The following is a 24,159-nucleotide window of genomic DNA, read 5'->3' on the forward strand; positions in this document are numbered from 1 at the left end:
TTGTACTGTACAGTACTCTAAGGAATAAATAATGTGTGCAAATGTATACATTTGTTATTTCTTTTGTGTTCATCATGTGAAAAGATTTTTGAGGGGAGAACCACAAGCAACATTACATAACCATTTTTGTAGTATTGTTTTGAATTTATCTCACCAGTGTGTAAAACTGTTGTAATGTGTGTGTTTTTGAGGGCTCATGTGTCATGTCTCAGAGCAAAGTTTGGTCTTTCAGCAAGATTTAATGGTTTTGAGATGAGAGCTTCATTTTGGCCTGAAAATAGGATGTTTGGGGAACTGGGTGAGAAGTTGTAGATTTGTGTTTATTCACCAACCCCCTGAACCAATTCTGCTAAACTACAAGCACAATTCCTGCTTTACACTCAAATTGCAGTTCTAAAACACACTGTTTACACACACATTCTGGTACTTGAGACACAATGACCACAACATGTAACTCATTCACCAACCCCCTGAACCAATTCTGCTAAACTACAAGCACAATTCCTGCTTTACACTCAAATTGCAGTTCTAAAACACACTTTTTCAAAACACTACACACAATTCTCTGCTTTTCACAAGGAACACACTGCCATTCAAATATGCACACTGACTCATCACAAGGGCAAACACTCGTCATACAGTTTTCCAATTAAGAATCAGAGCTTTAGCATAAAAGGGCAACAGGTGAGCTCTTCAATGGAGCAATGGATGCCAACATTGGAAACAGAGGCAGAGCCAGAGGAGTGAGAGTGAGAGTGAGAGTGAGAGGACGGCCGGCCGGCCGGCCAAGGACCATAATCTCTGATGAGATCCTAGCCACTTTGGTTGATCATGTGGTCAACCATGGTCTAACAATGAGGGAGGCTGGGCAAAGAGTACAGCCAAATCTGAGCAGGTACACTGTAGCATCCATCATCCGGACTTTCTGAAATGAGAATAGGTAAGAAATCTAATCTCACCAGCAAATTGCAGTACTGCATATCAATACAATACTCAATGAGTACAGTATTGCCTGTGGACTGTTCTGTAGGACTGTAAAAATGTATGTTTCAAGTATTTAGGAAATGTATACCTACTTTGTATTTACAGTATTTTACTATTTGTTTGGCAGAACTGAAAGATTACCAACACAAGGTGGTCAGGAACGTCTTCTGTCTCCTGAACAGGAAACTGAAATCATAAACATGGTCCTAGAAAACAGCGCCATAACATTACAGCAAATACAAAGAAAAATAATAGAAACAATGACATAATTCAAAATATTGATAGGGTAAGCTTATCAACACTGGACCGTGTCTTGCGCAGAAATCATCTCAGGATGAAGCAGGTCTACAGGGTGCCATTTGAACGCAATTCAGAAAGGGTCAAAGAATTGCGACATAACTATGTGCAAGTGAGTCCCACAATTGATGCATACTCTCAACTCTGTATACAGTAAATTATACATATTTCAATATTGTAATCATAATGATTGTGTTTCACAATAGTGACCACTCCATGTCTATTTTTGATATTGTCATGTGTGTTTCAGAGAGTCCTTGAGCTAGAGGTGGCTGCAGTGGAGCACCAGTTCATCTTCATTGATGATGAAAAGACGAAAGAGGGGAAGGAATGTCATCGGCCAGCGTGCCATTGTTGAAGTCCCTGGCCAGCGCGGAGGGAACATCACAATGTGTGCAGCGATTACCCACCACGGCGTCATCCATCACCATGCTACCCTTGGCCCCTACAACACCGCCCATCTGATCACATTCCTGGATACCCTACACAACACATTCATTCCACCAGATCAGGTAGAAGGCCCAGAGCAGCTCAGGTACGTTGTCATTTGGGACAACGTAAGTTTCCACAGGGCTGCTCTGGTTCGTAACTGGTTCACTGCCCACCCACGCTTTTTAGTTGTTTATCTCCCTCCATATTCTCCATTCCTCAATCCTATTGAGGAATTTTTTTCTGCCTGGAGATGAAAAGTGTATGACCGAAATCCACAAACGCGTATACCTCTTCTCCAAGCTATGGAGGATGCATGTGGAGATATAGCAGCTGATGCTTTTCATGGCTGGAATCGCCACGCTAGGCAATATTTCCCCCGCTGCTTGGCCAGGGAAAACATTGCTTGTGATGTGGATGAGGTGCTGTGGCCAGACCACAGCATAGTTAGGTTGTGTTTTTTTTTTTACCCTAACTGTGTACAGTAAATTCTTCTGTTTTGTATGTAGTGTATGTGCAACTTTGTGTTGGTTTGGAATGGGATGTACACTGTGTACATTGTTTTTGTGGGACAAATAAAATATATTTGTTACCGTGTATTTGTGTGTTCTGAGTATAAAAACAATATTCTCAAATATTTTACAACACACTTATGTATGTACTGTCGTAAGTGTAACACTGAACAAAAAAAAAGGCCTAAGTCATTATGATGATTGGAGAAGTGTTTTCCATTCATCATAGTGTTTTACATTGAGCACATCAGTGTTCAACTGGTTCTTATGAATGTCTATTCATATGATGGTTTGTGTGTCATTTGAAAACAATACCATTTTGAGAAGAAATAACATTGTTTTGAATGTAAAGTTTAATTTTGCAGGAGAATTGAGGGGTTTTGCCCAGTGTGTGTGTGTGTGTGTGTGTGTGTGTGTGTGTGTGTGTGTGTGTGTGTTTTGATTTGTGTGTAGAGTTCTGAGAATATGAGGCATTCTTTCAGAAAATGTGTGTAAACAATCAAGAAAAACTGTAATAAAGAATGAACAATGAAAGTGTAGGCCACAATGATGAAACAAGTACAAGATCACAGAAAAAGCAGACATCATTTTGTAAACATAATCATAATGAAATGATTGCAATGACCACATTGATTTCCTGTCTTTCTGAACAGGTAAGTAGCTACTCACTTGTGTCTCTTAATGTCAGAGACCATCTGAAACTGATCACTTGGGGCTGAGTGAAGACATTTTGCAATAAGGGATCCCTTTGAATAATGTCCCAGTGGCATATTTAACTTGTCTCAGAGCATAATAGTTTCATATTTTAACCCTGTTCAAAACAATTAATGTCTGCTGATTGCGAGTCTTTCATTTAGAGCACGTTTCTGCCTGAGTTTAAAAAAAACAACGTTCAATTAACTATTGTTGTTCAGATAAGGGAGCCAAGGGCTGTTTGAATGTGGGATACAGTTTTCAATCTGTAGCCACTCTCAACAGTGACATTAACCTCAGAGTCTTCAGTAATTCAAGTGGTCTGAAGTCCCAAAAATGTATTTCGGTGGTACTCGGATCCAAACTCAAATAAGCATTACTTCGATATAACTCAAAATCAAACAAAACGTAGCATGCCATCTATACCTTCAATAAACCACAATATTTTCCCAATATTCTGAAATTTCCAATTTTCTAAATGAATGAAGATGAAATTCTAAATAAAAGAAAATAAGCTCTCTGAAACTTTCTCCTTCACACACACAATAACATCTTGTCATATTTTATTGATCTGTACTCTAATTCTTTAAACCCCTGTAAGGGTATGTCAGAGGTCAGCCACAGCTACACAGCACCACCCCTCTGCCTGGTGGGGATTCAATGTCTTGCTCAAGGACACTTCAGCAGATTAGCTGCTCACTCTAACAGGAATTTACACCCAGTTTCCAGCAAAGGCTCAATGCCCTGCTGCCATTCTGGATGCCACGTTTCTTTTGTAGCTTTTCAACTGCTGGCCCAACAGACAAAGCTGTCACATCATCTCCTGACAGGGCTGCTTCATACTGAAGCAGGTGCTAAAGGAAGAAACTTTTTCAAGAGTGATATGACCAATCCTAAGTGGTGTTTTGCTGAACAGCCAAATGTAGGCATCCAATTAAAAGCTGATAGCTAATGTTTCATGGCATTATAAAGATAGAAAACCTGCCTGGGCTGACAGCAGACTGTTACCAGGTGACAGACTTTTTTGAAAAGTAGATAAGTGAAGCGACATATGGAGATGAGTTTGAGTCTATCTGCAAGGTTGACTTTTTAAACCACGCTTCAGAGAGAGTACGAGCCAAATAGAGAGATGTTTCTTTAATGGTTGCAAGCAAAGTCAGACTTTGAATGGCGCTTTGACCGTCTAATTTCAGTTGCTGAGACGCAGAGCTGCATGTTAACACATCAAAAGGCAGTGCTCTCTGAAATGACTGTACACCTCTAAGACTGATTCTATTACAATTGGGAAATAAATTAAAATTGAATTTGCAACAGTAAATCCATTAGCCAGACAAAGGCTTAAATAAATAGTGGCATTTTAAGAAAAAAGCTATTAGCAGGCACTGTGGCTCATGTCAGAGGAGACGGGCAGGAGGCTTTTTATTTTTTCTTTGAATCTGTCATCTTGACCTTTACTTCTCACAGGAACATATTAAAACTGACATTGCTTCACTGACAAACACACATGCAATCAAACACATGCACACTCTGGCACACACACACACCCACACACACACACACACACACACACAAACACACACACACACACACACACACAAAGTACTTCAGCCTTAGAGATTACGGTCACATTTTTCTACTGTGTGTATGATGTACAGCAGCACCATCTAGTGTTGCATTGAATTAATATAATGTAGTCTGAATTCAAAGTCCTGGTGGGAAGACCATGTGAGTTGAGGGGCTGAAAATAGAGTTCGCAGCTTTCAGGGCTGGGATTTACTCCTTTCTGTCCAATCAATTCTGCTGAAGATGTAATTGTTTTTTCTGTCTTATGAAAGACGACTAAACTGATTTGGATCTTTTGGTGGATTATTTTAGAACACAGCTCATGTGTTATCATTACACTCTAAGGGAGAAACAAAAAGAAGAAACCTGATTTATGCAAATATATTCCATATTAAAGACAGACGGTCCTTGATTTAATACTTAGTACTCTGATGATGAGAAGCTTCATTGATGTAAAATGATGTACTGTATATTCTATACAGCTTTCACCAACTCTCAGACTCTGTATTTGACAATCAAACATTGCCACCTGGTGGTCATGATACTTCCAGAAAGAGGCAAGTGTATTTGTATAGCACCGTTGAACAACTAGGAAATAGAAAGTACTTTACATGAGACAGAAAGACATTAAGAAAACATATCAAAGACAAAAGGTAATATAAAAAGAAACACATAAATAAGACTTTAAAAAACAAAGAAAATTAAACAGATAATAAAAAATAACCATTAACAGACTAAGACAACTTAAACAATAAAAATTACACTGCAAGATATGAATAGTTGAGAGGGGTCTAACTGCAGACCTCTGTTTTGGAGTCACTTTTGAATGCGTTTCCTGTCAAATCACACAATTTTATTTTGTATTTTTTGCGTGTTTTTCCTGTCCTGCCTGTGGAGCCGACCTGAGAGCGGAGCCTATACCGGAAGCGACTCCACAATGGAGGTCTGCAGTTAGACACTCCTGGAATAGTCTCATTCAAAAAAAGTTTTTTACAAAAGCCAGTGACAAACAGAAAAGTTTTGAGCCCTGTTTTAAGAGAAATAAAAGTTGGAGCATATCTCAAGTTTTCTGGGCGTTTGTTCCAGATATATACACCAAATTTGTATGCTGCTCAATTTAATTCTCCAAGCTACTATAAAACCCCATAAACAAAAAGGTACACTTCCATGTTCTCAAGAAACACACAGCTCAGTCTTTCGCCTCACTTTTCAAACCTGCTAGTGACAATTTGCCAATTCTTTCTAATACAAATGCCCACTTTAATCAGCTATGACTTTAACCAGTTTTGCTTATCTACCCTGGACATGGTTGCTCCTTTCAAAACAAAACTTAAATCCACTGTCAAATACCCCTTCTGGATGAACGAGGACATTTGTAGCCTTTAAAGAACCTGTAGAAAAGCTGAACACAGGTTCATTACTCACTGCTCGAACAACTACTAATTTCATTGAAAGGTAAATGAAGCCAGGGACCAGTATTCCTCACACAGCTAATCTCTGACAACCAGCACAACCCCAGAATCCCGTTTAATACCATCAGTCAGCTTGGAAACTCGACTTCCCCTGCACTCAGCTGTTTCTTCTCTAGCTGACTACGACCAAATTCTCACCTTCTTCATAGAAAAGATTTATCATATTAGGGCAATTATTACTCCTCCCGCCAGTAGCGTAAGGTAGTAACAATGGGCCTCAGTGCAGGGTGTTTTGATAGGCCCTTAGTCTCCACAGTTGGGAAGCGCGCACGCGCACACACACACACACACACACACACTGTGTTTGTGTCTACAAGGGAACCCTATATTGACAAATTTGTGTGGCTTTTTTCCTTATTGTGCAGGGTTTAACAACTGCTAAGATTATATGCAGTAAATACCTAACCTACTTAAATCAATTTCGATTCGATTATGGTGAATAAGAAAGAAAAGCAGCCTACTCATACACAACACCATTTGGGCACCACCAGGCCAGCTACTGCACACACACGGTTTTAATACCCACAAGCACATCCACAATATCAAACAGGTGCTCAGTGGCGACCTGTCAGCCCAGATGATAAAAGCATTTAAAACAGTGGCAAGGCAGCCACACCAAATGAAAAAGCTCTTGTACTCAACTCTTTGAAAGGCATCCGAGGAGCCTTGCATTGAGCAAAATCTTTGATAATGTCCTCAGTACGAAAAATCCAAAACAATCTTATTTGGGAGCTTTGCGACCCTCTCCTCCTGGTCTTTTCTCTCCTGTGTCTTCTTGAAACTACTTTTATGTTTAAATAGCATGACTGCTAGCTTGTATGTGTGCTCTACTAGTCTACTTGTCAAAGTTTGCCTTTCACCTGTTAGCTAAACGCTTGTTGTCTTGTCACATGATCAAATAGAAACTTAAGATTGGGCAGCCACATATCACCCAGCAATCATCACTGCAAATGTAGTTTTGTTACACAAATATAGAAAAGAAAATAAGACAATATTCATTCTGTGGAATCTGTGGACTATATTTTTTTAGAGCTTTGCTTGCTAAAAACTTTTGTGGGTAAAACTACTGACTGACACCACAGTAAAGGGGGGTATGCACATTCGAAGGTATATATAGGCTACCACGTGAGCTTGTTATAATTCTGGTTATAGGAGGAGAGCTGCATTCCTACTTCTGCATGAGGAGGATAGTTATATTTTTACCATGTAGCCGACAAACTCCTGCTCGTAACCTGGCGGGGCCGCTCCCGTCAGAGGCCCTTGTACGGTATACCTACGCCCCTGCCTCCTGCCTCTGCAGTTGAACTCCCTTGCTCCTCCTCGGATGTGTTGGATTGTTTTAGACCAATATCACTGCGGGATCTTAGGAAAACAGTGTCACTCTGATCCCCTCAGCGACCAGACAGTCCTGGCCTGCTGACCTTCATCAAAAGCTGTCTGCCCTATGGAATTGTACAAGATATTTTAAAAACTATTCCAGTGTCCAGGCTAAACAAAGAGGGATCGAGCCTTTGATGTCCTGGCTCCTCGGATCTGAAAAAGCGTTCCACTGAGCAACAGATCAGCTGACTGTCACTGCTTTTAAATCTACTCTTAAAACATACTTTTACAGAATGGCTTTTTCATTTATTTCATTGAGTTAATGTGTGTGCGTATGTATGTTTGAATGTGCATATGTTTCATTATTTAGCACTTGCTAGTGTTCCCAGTGTTGCTTATGTTATGAATTTTCTCACCTTGGAAAGCACTTTGTGCGGTTTGCTTGAAAAGTGCTCTATAAATAAAGCATTATTATAGTATGTGGTGCACAGAAACTACATGCAGCTTTTTTAATGTTGACTCCAGGAACAGTGAGCAGTTGAGAAGTTGGTTTATAATGGAATAGCAGATCAGAAATGTATTTTGGCCCTAAACCATTCAATGCTTTGTAAACCAAACACAGTACTTTAAAAGCAGTTCTTTGACAGACAGGAAACCAGTGTAAAGATCTGAAAATTAGATGGACTTGGTCCACTTCATAAAGAGGACTTTAGCAGCAGTATTCTGAGTCAGCAGCAGCTGTCTGATCGACTCTTTAGAGAGACCTGTAGAGACCTCATAACAATATTCAACCCCACTGAAGATAAACACCGGGATACGTTCTTCTAAATCCTACCGAGATAAGTCCTTTAATTACTGATGTACTCTTAAGGTGGAAATAGGCTGATTTTGTTATTATCTTAATATGGATGTTAATATTTAGGTCTGAGTCCATGACTATATCAAGATTTCTGGGCTGGCTTGTGCTGTTGAACTGTTGTAATGTTAGCGAATGGAGGTGAGCACTGAAGTTCTCCTTTAGGGACTTAAAAGTTTATTTAAACCTGTTATTTAAACCTGAGCAATTTACCTGGTATGCAAATCACAATAAAGGCAGTAAATGATTCCCTTGTCTTATTTATGTTGAAGTGGAGAAAAACACACATTTATTGTGTAACCTGTGAACAAGAAGTAAAATTATAATGGGCTTGTCAAAAGAGCGATTTACATTAAACTTTATGTAAATAAACTTTTTAACACAGTGCCCAGTGGTTAATCTGGTGATGTTAATTCATTTACACGAGTCCACTGATTAGCATGTTGTGCTACAAGTGTTACAGGTAGGTATCACCCTGAAAGGATATCAGATTAGGTGTTACTGTAAAAGATATGCCTGTCTTGTGACTGCTTGTGCCCAGGTAACCTCTAGTATAATTCTCAGTCCCTCATTTTGCTGAAAGCACACATTTTTAATGCAGACGTGGGACCACACAAGAGGAAAACAAACTTAATGTTGTTAAGAATGTACTGTATGTGAGGTCTTGTTCCCTATCGTAAATTGAATAAGCTTGGAAATAGTTGACATTTCTAAACTGTTGGAGAAATAAGCACTTACTGCACACACAAGAGTATCTGGAACAATTCAGGAGACATCACAACATCAGTGCCGAATACCTTGTTCTCTTTTGTAATCATCTGCACCTTTTAAAAAACATCTGATTTCAATAGTTAATATCCCCCTTTAAGGCTACACTGTGATCTACCTTGAAGTGACACCTAATCCAAACACCTCAGCGTGTCTCCTACAAGAACAACTTTGTAACAATTAACTTTCGCAGTGTGTTGTCTGACAAGAGATCCAGACAAAATGAAGACACTGCAGATATTGTAAAAATATGATGTACTCGCTGATCCGTATTTGGAATGTATGTATGTATGTATTTGAAAATTGGTGTTTCTTTTACACTATAGCCTAATTGATAATGAATTTTGGAGCCCAGCACAAATATTGATATTTAACAGTTTAAAGGATCAGCTTATAGCCTACTGGATACAGTGCTATTGGCGAATACATGACCCTAGCACAAACAGTAGGGATTCTTCATCAATGGGTAAATTAACACCATCCACATAAGAAACAAAGCAGACAACAAGTGTCAGGAATAAAAAAAATCGTATTTTTTTAATTGACAGGGAAACATCCTTCAGGACAACAGTTGGTCATCACACAATAATCAGCAACGATACAATGTAGAGAGTCCGACTGTGTGTCGAGCCTTTAAACACCTCCCCTGTCCCCTCCCTTCTCCCTCTGTTACAGGGAATAATGGAGGGTTTATTATTGCAGACACATTGGTTCTCCTCTGACAGACAGAACACACCTCCTCCCCTCCTTGTAAGGCTTGGGGGGGTCTGGGGGTGGGGGTGCCTGGGCCAATCACTGAAGGGTTATAAAAAAGAAAGAATGAAAACACAAGGCTTCTGATTCATCAGAGTCAAGTTCTATCACAGTTTGAACCTTCTGGAGTCTGGCGTTGCGGCGACAGAAGCGTGATCAGCTTCACTGTGAGGCCGGACCAGAAAACACTACTTATTACTATCCTTTTCTGTCCCTTACAGAGCATCAGGGCTGAGGCTACACCTACATAAAATATACATCAGTTAATTAGTTTCACCATCATGTTTAGAGTATCAGGAGGAAAAGTGAAAAAAGGTTCACCTCAACATTAAATAACATTGGTTCTGAACAAAAAAAGAACCAACTAGGTTGCCATTTCTCTCTATAAAACTGTATAAAGAGGAGATATGTCCTCATACAGTAAATAACCACCCACTATTGCATTGAACAATAAAGAACAGGGTGATTTAATCAGTATTTTATCAGATACCAATTAATCAGAGCCCAGTGCAATTAGGTAGTCTACAAATGGAAACATCTGAAAATGCAAATATCAAAATCTCTAAAACATCCAGATGATTCTTTCCCAAAACATTTTTTTTTCCTTAAATCAGAACATGCAATAATCAAAACTGTTTCCTCAAAAACAGGATTTAAATACTGAGATCCAAAGATCTGTAAATCGTAAGAACAATTATGCAGTCACTCTACCAAACTGTGTGGATTAATATGGCATTATGCTGTAGATCGGGGTTGTCCGCACTAAGTCAAATAAGAGGGAGCCAGAAAGAGGCTGTCTTCAGACAACTTAAAACCTCCTGCTGACAATCTGTGCAGGAAGAGGACATGAAACAAGACAAAGTAGTTACACAAAAACAGTGTGTTCAAGCACATACTGTAATAAAATCATTTTAAACAAGGGGACGACCAACTGTGCCATGTAGAGGAGGGAGGACATCTCAGAATCCGGCATCAGATGTGTTTCTGTATGTCATAACTGGAAGAAGAGTGCTATCAAAAGACAGCAGCAACATTTCCAAATTGTGATTTCATTGTCTAAAATCCAACCAATCACAGGGCTGCGCTGTAGTGCCCAAAGGTCAAAGGTAATTGACCTGTGGCATAATTAACATTTCAATCGTTTTATTCTCTCCTTTTGCTTTTTTCCTTACGTTTTCTATCACAATTTTGCCCCCCTACATTTTGCTTGGGAGGCGTAAAGCTAATGAGTGTTGAAAGAGAATGATAATCTGATAATAATTTGGACAGGGTTTCTGTAGGTGTCAGCACTCTCTTACAGCCTTTTACCGCTAGTTTTAGCACAATGTCAGGCCAATTGTGTAACTGAAAAATTATCATAAAAATAGCTGTCCTCTGCTTTTAAATTTTTGTTTTATAGAGACAAGGCTTTACTTGTTGCCGAACTGGCTATTTAAGAATTTTTACTGACCTTCAGAGACCATTATCATCTTGTTAATCAATCACAAATACTTAATATGGTTGGCAATACTTAATCAGATATTATTTATGTTTTCCATTGCACAATTATGAGAAATACTGGGCCTCCGGTGATTATGGTACAACATCAAAGCACTTTGGTTTTCTCTCAGATAACCGAGGAGTTGTGCATGTTATATGTTGATATGAAGACGCCATCCCAGCCAGCTGCCTTTGAAAGTACCCAAGTAGCTTACAAGCGTGCTTCTCATCTATCTTCTTCTAATTTCTTGTGCCAAACCACAAGAAATTAGAAAACAAAAACACATATTGTGCTGTGTCAGAATAAAGGTATGGCTTGGTAAGAAAACGTTCAGCCACTGGAAGGAAAATGCTTGTCATTCTTTGTCATTCACACCTTGGAGGTTACACGATTCTGTGGATAGGTTAATTCAACATAACTGATATATAGGTAACAAATATGGTGTGTGGTTTCAAATCTGGTGGGTTAAAAATAAAATCAAGGGAGGGAATAAACTGGTTAGAGTCCTAAGCTGAGATGCTCTTCTGCTTACAGTAACTCAGCGGGTGGGCCTGAGCTTTAATAAAAATATACACTACCTAACACAGCTTCCAGCCATGCCCATGCCACACGCAGGGGGCACGTACCTATATGAACACTAGAGATAGAAATACTTTCAATCATCATATAAAATTGGGTTTATATCATATATAGTAGTTCTACAGTATGTACGAACACAAAAGTGTAGTTGTGGTATGCAGTGTGGATGTTACTATATTTTTCACAAGTATATATTATTATTGCACTCTGGCTACACATATTTAGTAACTTAGTTAGTTTGGTTGTCTTTAGATGTACAAAAGTGGTGTCCAAGCTGATCCAGCTTGAAAACAGCTGTAGAAGGAGGGTTCAGTGATGGCAGGTTATACTTTTCAAGAGGGTAACACTGGATTTTGTATATTTTCCCAAAGCCAGCAGCCCACATATATATTTATCTGCTTGCAAGTTGTTCTTTTCTAACCTATCTGCACAAATAAATATACCGAAGGACAGTTGTTTTTCTGTGTTGCATATATGTTACTATATTTTTAATTCACTTCAAGGGCAAAACCCGTTGTGATTCATTTAGAATAATAGCCACATTTAGTATTGAATTTGTGGAGAGTCAGCACACATGCCTAGTCAGTAGTCTGAGTGTGGAAAAACATCTTAAAATGAATTTGGCTTGCATCACTGAGCCCACTTCTTAAGACTGTTATTTAGACATCAAATACATAGAAATCTGAGACAAAGCTACAGAAACACACCACACCCCATTTCTCCTTTTCAAAATAGAAAAATAAAATCCCACTTCTCAACCTCAGCTGGCCTGTTGAGAGGAGGGTTGAGCTCCTTCCCTGCTCTCTCCGTTTTGAAAAGAAACATACATTCACAAGAAGACAACAGAGGAAAAACAAGCAACTTGAAATTTAAATTTGTGTGCAAAAAACATTTTAGATCTCTATAAAAATATGTGCATATGGATAGAGCTATTTTTAATCTCACCAAATACAGTATTTTCCTTTATTTACACTGCACAGATACACAGATAAACATACACTACAGCTCTGCCCTGCTCCCCCTCTCTGTCATCACAGGCGTAAGAATTACATGGCCGACTTCCATGACAACAGATTTGACAATACTGGCACATAGGAAAACGCAGACACGCTCACACACACACACACACACACACGCGCGTCTGCTCTGATCAATGTGATCGGGGAGCAGAGGAGGGGCAAGCAGAACTTCTGTAGAAAACCTGAAGTTGCATATCCCACAATTCCCCCCCACGCTCGCATTTCACAAACCACTTCCTGTAAAGGGCAGAGGTTATCAGCCAGACGCTGCTTCCTGATTGACTAGCGTGGGTGGGGACAGTGTGTCAGAAAAAACTTTGGCTACGGAGTTAGGTGGCTTTAGTCCTGGTGTGTTACTGGAGTAAGTCTCAAACACACCATGTACAGTGGGTACTGTTTGACTGGTACAGCCTCAGTGGATCTCCTCTTCTTTAGGAAAATGGATCCATTTTCTATTATTCATGAACAGGACTGTCCCAGGGTCTCCCTGGAGAGAATAAGTCATGTCTTTTCAGTATTCATCTTAACAAAAACAAAAACAATCCCTCTTTCAGTAAACTTCTTTCAAAGAGGCTCCACTATCCAACTTTAGAGATTTTGGACCAATTAATTCACTCCCTGAAGGCAATGCTCCATGTTCATTGGGCGGTCCTCCGGTTCTTTGCACTGACTCCTGCACTGCTTCCCAGTCTGTTGTCGAAAGGGGAAGAGCAGGTGGCTGTATCAGCATCTGATAGGCCAGCTGACAGGCCACTCATGTATCTGGACTGTGGTTGGTCGAAGGTGAACTGAGGGAGGGGGACGTAGTCTCCTGTGTGAGGGGAGTGCCTTGCAGCAGGGGAGAGGGAGTGTGTCTGTGCGAAAGGCATCGCATTTGGGAGCAGAGGTGCATGAGGCTGAATGAAGATGTTTGGGCTGATCGGGATGTGTGGGTGTGTGGGTGTGGATGCATGTGGTGGAATGTATGTCTGAGTGGGTGTTGGAGTAGATGCCCGCGAGGGTGTCAGTGTGTGTGTTGATGAGTGTGCTTGCAGTGGTACATGGATGGGTGTGAGCACCATGTGCATCGGGGAGTGCATCTGTGAATCTGCCGAGACGTCTTGCGTGTGCGTGTTTGACGGTGTGTGCGGGGTCAAGTCATAGGACGGTGTCCTGCGTCTCAGCATCATGCTGCAGTCAGCCAGTTTCGGGGGCGAAGCGACTTGGGGGTTTTCCCTCTCTGAGGGCGGGTGGATGGATATACAAGGAGGACTCATCTTCTTCTTTCTGTGGCCGCCCCCGACTGACTGCACCCTCACAGGGAATGCCTGACCACCCCTTTCTGACCGCAGGGCCTCACGTGTAAAGTGTTGGTCATCACTGGTGATCACAGCTTGTGGGAGGCAGACTTCTATTGAGTGGCGGCGCTGATCATCAGGATTACCAGCAGACAATGATAATGGCTTGTCCAGGAAGCCCTGGTTGTCAACGCTAAGACCCTTCCTAAAGTCACGGTCCTTCAATCCCGCCCCAAGCAGACTGAGCGCGCTCCTCGAGGAGGAAGGTGGTAGCGGGGGATGAGGAGGGGAGGAAGTGGAGTAGGAATCTAGAGGGTGCGGGGTGGTGTAGGGGGAGAGGGAGTGGCTGCGGCTGGCCTTCCCTCTGCTCTCCTGCCCTCCTCCCTCCTCAGCTCTCCACCTGTGGCTGGCTGAGCTGGTGATGTGATACACCTCCTCATCTGCAGGGTCGCAGAGGGAGGCAGCAGAGGGCGGCCTAGGTCTCCGAAGGCTGGGAGGGCGCAGGGGGAGGCGGGGGGAGGGAGGCGGAGGGAGAAGAAGCGAGGGGGAAGATGGCGGAGGAGGTAGGGAAGAGGGGGAGGACAGTAGAGGGGGTAGACGAGAGGGAGAGGGAGAGGGAGGAGGGAGAGGGAAGGCAGAAGGGGAGCAGGGTGGGAGAGAAATGGCTGAGGGGGAGGAGGGAGGTGGAGGGGGCAGGGGAGATGGAGAGGATGTATGAGGAGAGAGGGGAGAAGGAGAGGGGGGAGGCAGTATATTAGGGCTGGGCCTCTCCTGTTGCTCACAACCCTGGTACTCCACAGAGTCCACTTTAAGTGCTACCTGCAACATAAAAACACACCACCATGAATGAATGGACGCCAACACCGAAATGTAAGCATGTAGGCAGCTGAGATGGGGTCTCTCACCTGTCTGCGCAGGGACCGTGGGGAGGGGCTGGGCGTGGGCGGGGCAATGCGGGGCAGGGTGAGGGTGAGGGTGGGAGGTGGCCGAGGGTGAATCGGGGAAACGTCTGGTACCTGCAGCAGTGCGCGACTCTCACATGGCTGGGAGTGGACCGACGTCACTGAGCCTGAAAGTATGAAATGTAAAGTGTTTGAATCATACACGTGAGACAACCACATGTACACACTCTCAGTGCAAACACATGCATTTTTGCAGAAAACACATGCATATTTGGACAAACACATACACGCGCGACTGACTATTCCCTATCACTTTGGAATAATAAAACGTTATTATATTTGAGTGCCGATTAAAAAAGTATAATATGACTAACACTTTATTTTGATAGAATATTTGGATATGAGCAATAAGAACCAATCAACTAAACATTTCAGTTTTAATACATTTACAATTGCTTCAAATTTGCTATCAAAATAGAGTGTTTTCTGAATGAAAAATCATTAGCACATTCAGCAGCTTGCTCATCAGTAAAGTAGCAGCACTGAGCTGATAATCAGGAATATAGTCATACAAGGTCAATATTCTGCTTTAGATCCTGGTTGCACTAACAGTTCCATGTGACTGTGTTTAGATAATCGTGCCAGGGAGCATTAAGACCCTGATAACAGGTAGCACTCTAAGGCCCCGATCAGACAGAAAGCGTTTTGCAGGTTTAAAAACAAGAGGTGCCTTTTCGGTTGAACTTGGAAAAGAGCAGTGCGCTGCGTTTTTTTATTTCACTAGGCAACTACCAAATCAGCTGTCCTGTCAGTCTAATCAAAGATTATAGCGCCAGCGCACTGTAATCTTTGGTTTGCAGCTAATAACTGTCATATTAGCAGAAACTTGATCACAACTCACAGTTCTGTGTCTTTTGTTGCTAAAAACATCTAAACTTACGTTCCCACACCTGAGGGCCCTCTCCATTCATTGACTGGACAATGGTAAAAAACGAGAATGACGTCGGATGTTGAATTTCTTTCAACTTTGTGCACTCAGAGCACTCCTTCAAAAATGCAGCAGGCGCCTAAAAGGCGAGGTGCACATAAACAGCGCACATAAACAGCCTCACTGCCAATAGAATACAATTTAAAAAAGGCGCCGCTCACTGCAAATAACGCATTCTGTCTGATTGGGGCTTACACGTCATGGTGAAAGTCGTCAACACTAAATAAGTTTGATTGCATAGAGATGAGGAGGGAGATGCTTCATCATACATTCAATCTGTATTCAATAACTGCTGTGAGGTTGTGTAACCAGGGTCTTAGGCATTCTGCACACACATGCCCATTTCACCTGTGAGTTCAGATGTAATCACAGTAAAACAGGTTAAAACATTGTAGCAAAGTCAGTTAGATCTTAAACAAGTTCACTTTCAGTTGGTACTTTCAGGCCAAGCTGTAAAGCCACTTGATTATAAACCTGCCAGTTTTAATCTTAAACAGAGAACATTAGACAAATCACTGCAGCTGTGACAATTACACTTTTATGTGTATAGTTTTCTGACTTTGCAGCTTGGCCAGTAAGTTAACCATCATTCCTGTCGTGTATTCGGCCATTCCGAAGCTGAGCAGATGAGCCTGTGTGAAGGTTGCAGAGATTCACATGAACCAGCTCATCCACTACAGTCAGTACCTTGGGACAGAGCAGGGCCTGTCCACAGCCTGGCCACAACATGCCATTAGAATCTGACTGCAGATAAAACAGTGCTTGTCAGTGCTTAGAGTAGTTTTCAGCATGTTTATTCTGCTTCTAATTTATCTTGTGTCTTGTTTTGCCTTGCGTTTAAAGACCCAAGCCGGAACTGGAAAGAAAAGCACCACTGATGTTATGTAATGTTATCTTTGATTTTACAAAGGATGATTTAGAGATGTCAGTCTCACTGCAATTGCTCTTTAATCAATACATTTTACAAATATTACATCCTGAAGACAAAGGAACGTTTTTTCTGTTAACAAACTATCCTACAGTAGCTCTGAATCAGCTTTGCTCTTGTACTACCTCCCACTTGATTATCATCACTTCAACTTCCCAGCAGCAGGAAGTTCAACGAAGCTTTCTCTCTGCCAACACCTGTGCCTGTCTCTGAGCTTCAATCTGTATATATATTATATATATTATTTTTTTCTATTGGAAAACTATAGCTCTGCTTTCAAAATAATTATTTGAGAACTGTGCATGGTACATTTAACTGTGCTTTGCCTGATTATCATAATTAGCATCCTAAAGAGGAATTTGTGGGACTGATTTGTTGGTGTCTCCCGCCGTTTACTGACAACTTGCAATGCCACTGTCATCTTTGTCAATCTGTGCATCATGTCTTGATTACGTTGTGTAACTAGTAGCCATTTTCCATATTTAGAGGATTTTGAATCCCTAAGTTGTAAAATGATGGGATAACATAAGCTTCTATAACTCAGTCCTATTATTCCTGATTTGGCAGTGCTCCATAAAGCTCCCAAAATTCCGGTTTGGTGCTTTAATAGCACTGGGAACTAGTACTTAACACACATTTATCTTACATGTAGTTAATGATTAGACATGAGAACTACTGGGGGACCCAGGGTTCCATACAAACCACATACTTACACTAACGTACTTGGAACTTCAGTCCTTTATAAAAATTAAATCATAGCATTAACCAGATGTGGTTGTGAGGATTTATTTTAGTTTGGTGCTAAAAACATACATGCATCATGAAAAAAAATCTTAGTCCCTGTGACGTCTATTAAATAGAATTAGCAACAGTGTCTGTTAGAACAATGTCAGTGGCTGTCTAATACAAAAAATAGACAGAGAACCATAACCTCATGCTAACCTTAAGTCTAAAATCCTGAACAGATAAATTACCTGAATGCTGGTGCTGGGGACTGAGATCTACTTCCTCCAAAGGGTAGGGGGCGCTGGCAGGCCGCACAGGTCGGAACATGTAGCTGTCATTCGGCAGAGAGTGCATCCTGGATACAGACATCATCCTTGGTGACAGCAGGTCCTGGTCACCGTACTGCGCCTCTTCCTCCTACAGGGGGAGACAGAGACCACACAGCTCTAGCACTGACTGTGTCTTCATGCAGTAACACTGAATATTGCAATGTATACTGTTTCACAATGAATTAATGAATTAAAAGGACACTTTCAGGAACACATGCCACATGCAGCCTGCTTTCTTCCGTTACACATTACAGTTTCAGTGTTAGTCAAGTTTCCTGGCTAAACTTGACTAGGTAAAGTCCTTCCTACCTGCTCAGGTGAATGGGGACATGGCCCAACATAGGTCCCTGCTACTGAACTGTTGTGGGAGCTTGTGCTTAATTTGCGTTGCCTCTCCATAGCCATTTCCAAGGCGATCTCTGCATCCATCTCTGCATCCTCTTTAGCCTCCTGCAAAAGTAGATTAAAACGTCCTTAAAATGGTCCAAAGGTACAAAACTCTAATGAGACAGTGACCAATACACAAATCTTATGTGGTACATGTACATCAAATATATCTGTCCTGTGTCTCTATAACCTCTATATAATCTTTGTTCACACATGTACACATAAGTGTCTATGTATGTCTGTATTTGTGCACTGTCTTGGTCTTAGTCTTTCTAGTTACTGTACCTTGTTGCTTTCCTCTAGATGCTTCATTAAAACAGCCACCACCACGTTGACCAGAACAAACTGGGCCATGAGCACAAAGGTGACAAAGTAAATTGGAGAGACCAAAGGCAGGTAGGAGAAACAGTGGCGGTCTTCTGGATGACACTCCCTTAGTGTGTCCTTAAAAGACAGAGAGAAAGATTCAGAAAGAAAGAGGGACAGAAAAGAGAGAAAGGGAGCAAGAGAAACAGAGTGGTGCACACAGCCAGTTATTACAGGTAGGTACAATCTTAAAACCGCACCGTTAGTGGCCGCTGGAAACTCCATAATGCCCCTTTAATGTACATCCACTCTTTGACTGTTTTCTTCCGGAATGAAACCAAAACATAGTCAAACTGGCAAATATGTGCTGTTGTGTGACATAAATAGCTAAATCCACAAATATGTGTGTGTGTATGTACTGTCTGTGTGAATGTAAATAATACATAAATAATAAATAAAATAAACATTAATGTGATGATAAATGGAGATGGAGATGTCTTTTTAGCGGCAGTTTAAATGTAGAATGTGTGTGGTGCTGACAGGTGAATTCTGACTGCTCTCAGACATTGAATTGTATCAATGTCCACTTCACGTTAGCGTTTGACACATTTTCTGAAAAAATCCTACAAATCCCAAATGTTATAAATCCATATAAATTCAACATTATGACATGAAAAATCTGCCAGGAAAAGATCATTCTCAATATTGTCCTTGTTTGTATCAGTTGATCTATTTATATCATGTCAGGTAAGGATGATTAATCATACATGACATTTGTTAATGAAGTAAAAATCAAGATGTGAAAGTGTTGACATTGCTCGGCGCTAAGCCACTTTAATATTAATAATTGGTTTTAGAGGTCATTGTACTCTCTGTGGTTATGGGATAATCTAGTCATAATTTATGTGTGTGTGTGTGTGTGTTTTCATACTTTCATAATCCCATTCCAGTTGTCTCCAGTGGACACTCGAAACAGCGTGAGGAAGGCCATCCCAAAATTCTCAAAGGTTGCGTGACGGCTCAGACCCTCACATGGGTTGTTGGGATTGCAATCTAATCAACACACAAACATAGACAGACATTAGTTACACTATACTACAGACATGGTTGTTAAAAAAGTGAGCATACATGATCATGTAAGTGTCAGTGCCCCATTCAGAAAGTCCTGCTTTAGTCCTATGAAAGCATTGCACACTGAACACACAAACAGCTGCTAAGCAGTGTTTCCCTGTGGACATGACAGAGGAGAGGAGAAGAGATAGCTGTCTTCTGGAGGATGGGGAATGTCTCAATCAGTCTCAGGGTCAATTTGACAGAAAGCCGCTCAGGAGCCTGTTAACAGAATCATAACAGCCACCAGAAGATATCTTCCTTTGTATCTAACCCCAGGTCACATTAACAGGAAGCAAGAGAGGAACGGGACAGTCCTTAGAGTATTATGTACCTTGTTTCTTTTTCTAAGGATCGACCACCAGGAGAAAAATTAGAGGTTTTCAGAATGCCAGTGTGTAGCTCAGAGGAATAGAAAAGGGCAACTTTCCATAATAACAAATGGAATCAAACTTTACTGATACAGCGCTTTTCATGCAAGACTGAAATGCACATACATACAGTAGCCATTTCATTAACAGACAAAACGATAATAACACCAACAACATCTTATTTTATAAAACACAAAAAGGACAGACAAAGGACAAAAAGTGTGCTAGATGGTAACCACATACAACCAGTTTAAACTTAAGCATGTGGATTTAAGCTAAAAATTTGTGTGTTATTAATAGCTGCTCCAGTAGTTCCCCAAGTCTGAGTCATGGCCCAGCAGCAAGAGGATGGGGGTGGAAATTGGGATTCATCTGGGTATTAGGTTTCAAGACATCAGTCATCTGGTTTATATTTAGATTCAAACTGAAATATATTCAGAATCACCTATACTCATACTACCTGCTATCGGCACAGCAACTTGATCCAAAGCTGTGAGTACACCCAAACCCTCATTACATATGACTCTCTTAACTGTTTAGCCTTCCACAGACACCACAGTCAGAGTGGAGTGCCAACATACGATATTACCCATGTCTTTTTTTTTTTTTTTCTTTTCTTTATTTTTTAAAACCTGTCCTGCCCAGCAGCCTGGTAGATAGTATGGTGACCTGGATACCATATTGTGCCAGACAGATTTTACTTTAACAAGAGAGTATTAATATACTCCTTTGTCTGTTTTATTATTTATTTAATTATGTTTTGATTTGTCACCGGGCAGGACAGGGGGGCAGACACGGGGATGGGGGGGCACAAACAGGCAGCACAGAGAAAGGACAAGACCTGCAAGAGAAGGGGGATGGAAGGTGGGAACAACAGGGAATAGCAGAGGGAAACACCAATTGCAGAAAGCAACGAAACCTGCAATAGAACAGAGAGGGGGGCTTGGGGAGGAGAAAAACAACAACAAACAAACACAAACAAAAACAAACAATAAAAATAATAATAATAGTAAAAGACAACCAGCCGAACAGCAGCAATAAACAGCTGACATAGTATGACAACTAAGAGAAAAATGAAAACAAGAAACAGTCAAGCACACTAAATAAGCAACAAAGCACAGCCACGAGAGCTGGAATAATAACAATTAATTTAAATAAGTAACTGAAAGAAAAGCATCAGGAATAATTCTACCAGGGACAACCTAAATTTGTTTGTGTCTATGTGTGAGACTGTGTGCGTGTGGGTGAATGTGTCTGTATGTGTGTGTGTACATGTGTGTGCACATAAGCCTGTTGAATGTAGTTGTTAGTGAGAGTGGGTTACCACGACTGTGCCACACTTACCCCAGCAACAGGCAGGCAAGAACCCCAGTAGCCAATAGGGGTGGGAAAAAGAAAAAAAAAAGGAAAAAAATCAAAAAACAAAGACTCCCAGATGCACCGCGATGCAAACGCGGAAGACCCCGACCCAAATTGCCAGTTGACAATGTAATGCCGACGGAACACAAGAAGCGTAACCCGCGGAAGAGCAGCGCCCGGACCGACCGCGGCGCGCACACAAAATAGACCACTGCTCCCCCCCACCCAGCACTCCACCGCCGCGCAGCGAACAACCAAAACGCCCAAATGCCACGCAATCATCAACACCAATGCACAAGTGACGAGCCCAACATGCACACTGCGCGAGCACGGCAACACCCAATGCCCAGCAGCCCCATGCGAATCCCGCATGCGAGGTCGGGCAAATGAGAGAGAGCGAGCGGAATAACACGACAACGAAAGCCAGTGGAGAGAAACACCAGCAGCATGTCCCAGCCCGGCAGCAAACGCGCCGCGCAGGCCACCGTGCACCCGCCAATAAAAGTCCGCCGACAGAGAAATGGGAAAGCATGGATCCGAGGCCAACGAAGCAAAACAGCGATGCAAACTGGTCCCTCCAAGCCAACGAGGAAATGCCTCCCCCGGACTCCAATGCACAAACTAAACGCCCAGCAGCCATTCAGAGACCCTGCCCAGGGAAAAAGCACAATGCATCAAGATGCATCTACAATCACCCTACAATCCCACCGCAGCCCTCCAAACTACAACAGGATCAACCGCATGTCCTGGGGGAAGCTGTACCCCGCCCCAAGGAAGAACAGCAGAAAGCCGTGCCGGGAAGCTCCCCGCCGCCAGGGAGCGATAACTCGGGAGAACCAGGCCAACAGTCCCCCAGCCCAGCCAGAGGCATCCCTCCCCAGAGTGCAGGCAGTGCCAGCAGCCCCCGAGGCCGATCTCATCCTCGGACGGTGGCCCAGCCCCCCCAGTCAAGCAACCCCAAGGAGGAGCACCAAAACCTACCCCGACAACACCGGCCATGTGCCCCAGAGACTCCCGAATGCCCCCACTGTGAGAGAGCTGGCAGGGGGAAGCAGCGGGAGCCACACCCCTGCCAAAGAGGGCCCAGGCGAGGAGAGGAGACAACAGGCCCCCCAGGCCCAGGGACACACCACCCGCCCAGAAATGAGCAAAAGCCAGAAGCCCGAGTCCCCAGATCCCTAGGTCAAAAGCGGGCCCCCACGCCAGGGGAGCCCCGACCCCCCCAGCCCACCCCAGATCAGGCAAGTCCGTCACCAACCCCACAGCACCCCCGATGCCCGGGGATCCAGGGGCAGGACACGAGGCCAATGAGAATCTACCCCGCTCCTTCAAACCCTCTGCCTGCCTCTGTAAATGTATTGTTTTGTGCATGTCATGGATTGTGAAGTGTTCTATGGCAGAGTAAAGACAAGGTGTGTGGTAAGTTAAAATTGGAGGGTAGTTGTGACACAGGCACCCCACAACTGTCAGGTAGTGGAGCCTCCCATCGTGTCCCTACCACCCCCCAAACCCTCTGTGCGGGGCGGCCAGTGGGGGAGGAAGAAAGGCGAGGCCGCAATAAAGCAGCCCCTCCCACCAAACGCCCTGCAGCCTGCCTGCCCCCCAGAGTCCTAAGGGTGTATGTTGTGAGACATGACCAAAGGGGGGAAGGTGAAGGAGGTCATAGGGAGGCTAGAATGGTCTTCCTCATGATGGGACCAGATTCCTGATTGGTCCCATCATTCAGTCCCGTCCCCCACCCCCCTAAGCAGGAGGACGCGAGTTCCCTCCAGCCCAGGGCTTATAGCAAGAGCCCCTCTAGGACCGACAGCACCCCAGAGTCAGCGACAACCCCGCCCAGCCCCAGAACGGGTCCAGGGGGGCCCAGACCCCCCAGCACGCAGACCCGCCCCAGACCCAGAGGCTCCAAAGCCCCGAGCCTCAGACCCCCACACACCCCCGAGGCAGGTCAGCGCAGCCCCAACCCAAAGTCCAACAATCCCCCATCCTCGCCGGGGCCCCTCCGGCAGCCCCACTGCCACCCCCCCACCTCACCGTTCCCACACAATCAGAGCACCAGGCCATCGGAGCTGGCACAACCCCCCTCCCCCCCTATAAGGGAGCAGGTCCGGAGCAGCAAGGACCCCGCCCAAGGACAGAACGGCCCAACAGCCCAGACCCGAAGGTCCGCCCACACCCAGGAGGCAATGTCACTCAGGCCAGGTCAGGCCAGAAGACCCCCACCCCCGCGCCCTTCTCTCCCTAGCAGCGAAGCATCCCACACACACACCCCCACCGTCCCCAAAGAAAAGAGACAGCATTCACCCCGCGACAGCAGCAACAGCCCCTCAGCCCTAGGAAGTCAGCAGATGCACCCAGCCCCTAGGACTCAACACGACCACAATCCAGAGGGCCGCGACGCGACTGCAAAACAACCATCGACACACCCCAAAGCACAATCCCTCCCCACACAGGATCCCCGTACAACCACCAAGCATCCAGTCCGGGCACTAAAATCCAGAGGAGACACCCCCCAACCAGCTGATAAAGGACCAGCCCGCACCCCCAACCCACCCCGTCAACCCCTTCTTCCCGGTCCCCCACCCCTCCAACAACCAGTCGCCGAACCGAAATACAATTATCAGGATGCACAGCATGCACACAGGACAGAGCCGCACACCAGCCCAGTCCAGGCCCGCACCTGATGCCCCCAACCCCCGACAAGCACGCAAGCCAATCACGACCTACAGGTGAGCCAACCAACACTACCCC

At 43.4% G+C, this 24,159-nt stretch overlaps 1 protein-coding gene and 1 long non-coding RNA gene across 4 annotated transcripts in view; one reads left to right on the forward strand and one right to left on the reverse strand.

Moving 5' to 3' along the window:
* Positions 1-824: 824 nt before the first annotated feature.
* Positions 825-2,134, forward strand: LOC123966660. The gene is made up of 3 exons (XR_006824046.1): positions 825-940; positions 1,112-1,393; positions 1,532-2,134. It is a non-coding gene; the product is annotated as an uncharacterized LOC123966660 (long non-coding RNA).
* Positions 2,135-9,405: 7,271 nt separating this feature from the next.
* The window catches only part of cacna1ha (calcium channel, voltage-dependent, T type, alpha 1H subunit a), a 140,014-nt gene continuing 125,260 nt past the window's right edge, over positions 9,406-24,159 (reverse strand). For all 3 annotated transcript variants that reach the window (XM_046074653.1, XM_046074661.1, XM_046074646.1), the window contains exons 33-38: positions 19,500-19,621; positions 18,548-18,706; positions 18,185-18,325; positions 17,795-17,963; positions 14,908-15,071; positions 9,406-14,821 (exon numbers count right to left, since the gene is read on the reverse strand). In XM_046074653.1, coding sequence (XP_045930609.1) covers positions 13,364-14,821; positions 14,908-15,071; positions 17,795-17,963; positions 18,185-18,325; positions 18,548-18,706; positions 19,500-19,621 — 2,213 coding nt within the window. In that variant the 3' untranslated portion in view covers positions 9,406-13,363. The remainder of the gene's footprint in view (positions 14,822-14,907; positions 15,072-17,794; positions 17,964-18,184; positions 18,326-18,547; positions 18,707-19,499; positions 19,622-24,159) is intronic.

This window comes from Micropterus dolomieu, linkage group LG02 (assembly GCF_021292245.1).
Source record: "Micropterus dolomieu isolate WLL.071019.BEF.003 ecotype Adirondacks linkage group LG02, ASM2129224v1, whole genome shotgun sequence".
In the NCBI taxonomy this organism is placed as follows: domain Eukaryota; kingdom Metazoa; phylum Chordata; class Actinopteri; order Centrarchiformes; family Centrarchidae; genus Micropterus; species Micropterus dolomieu.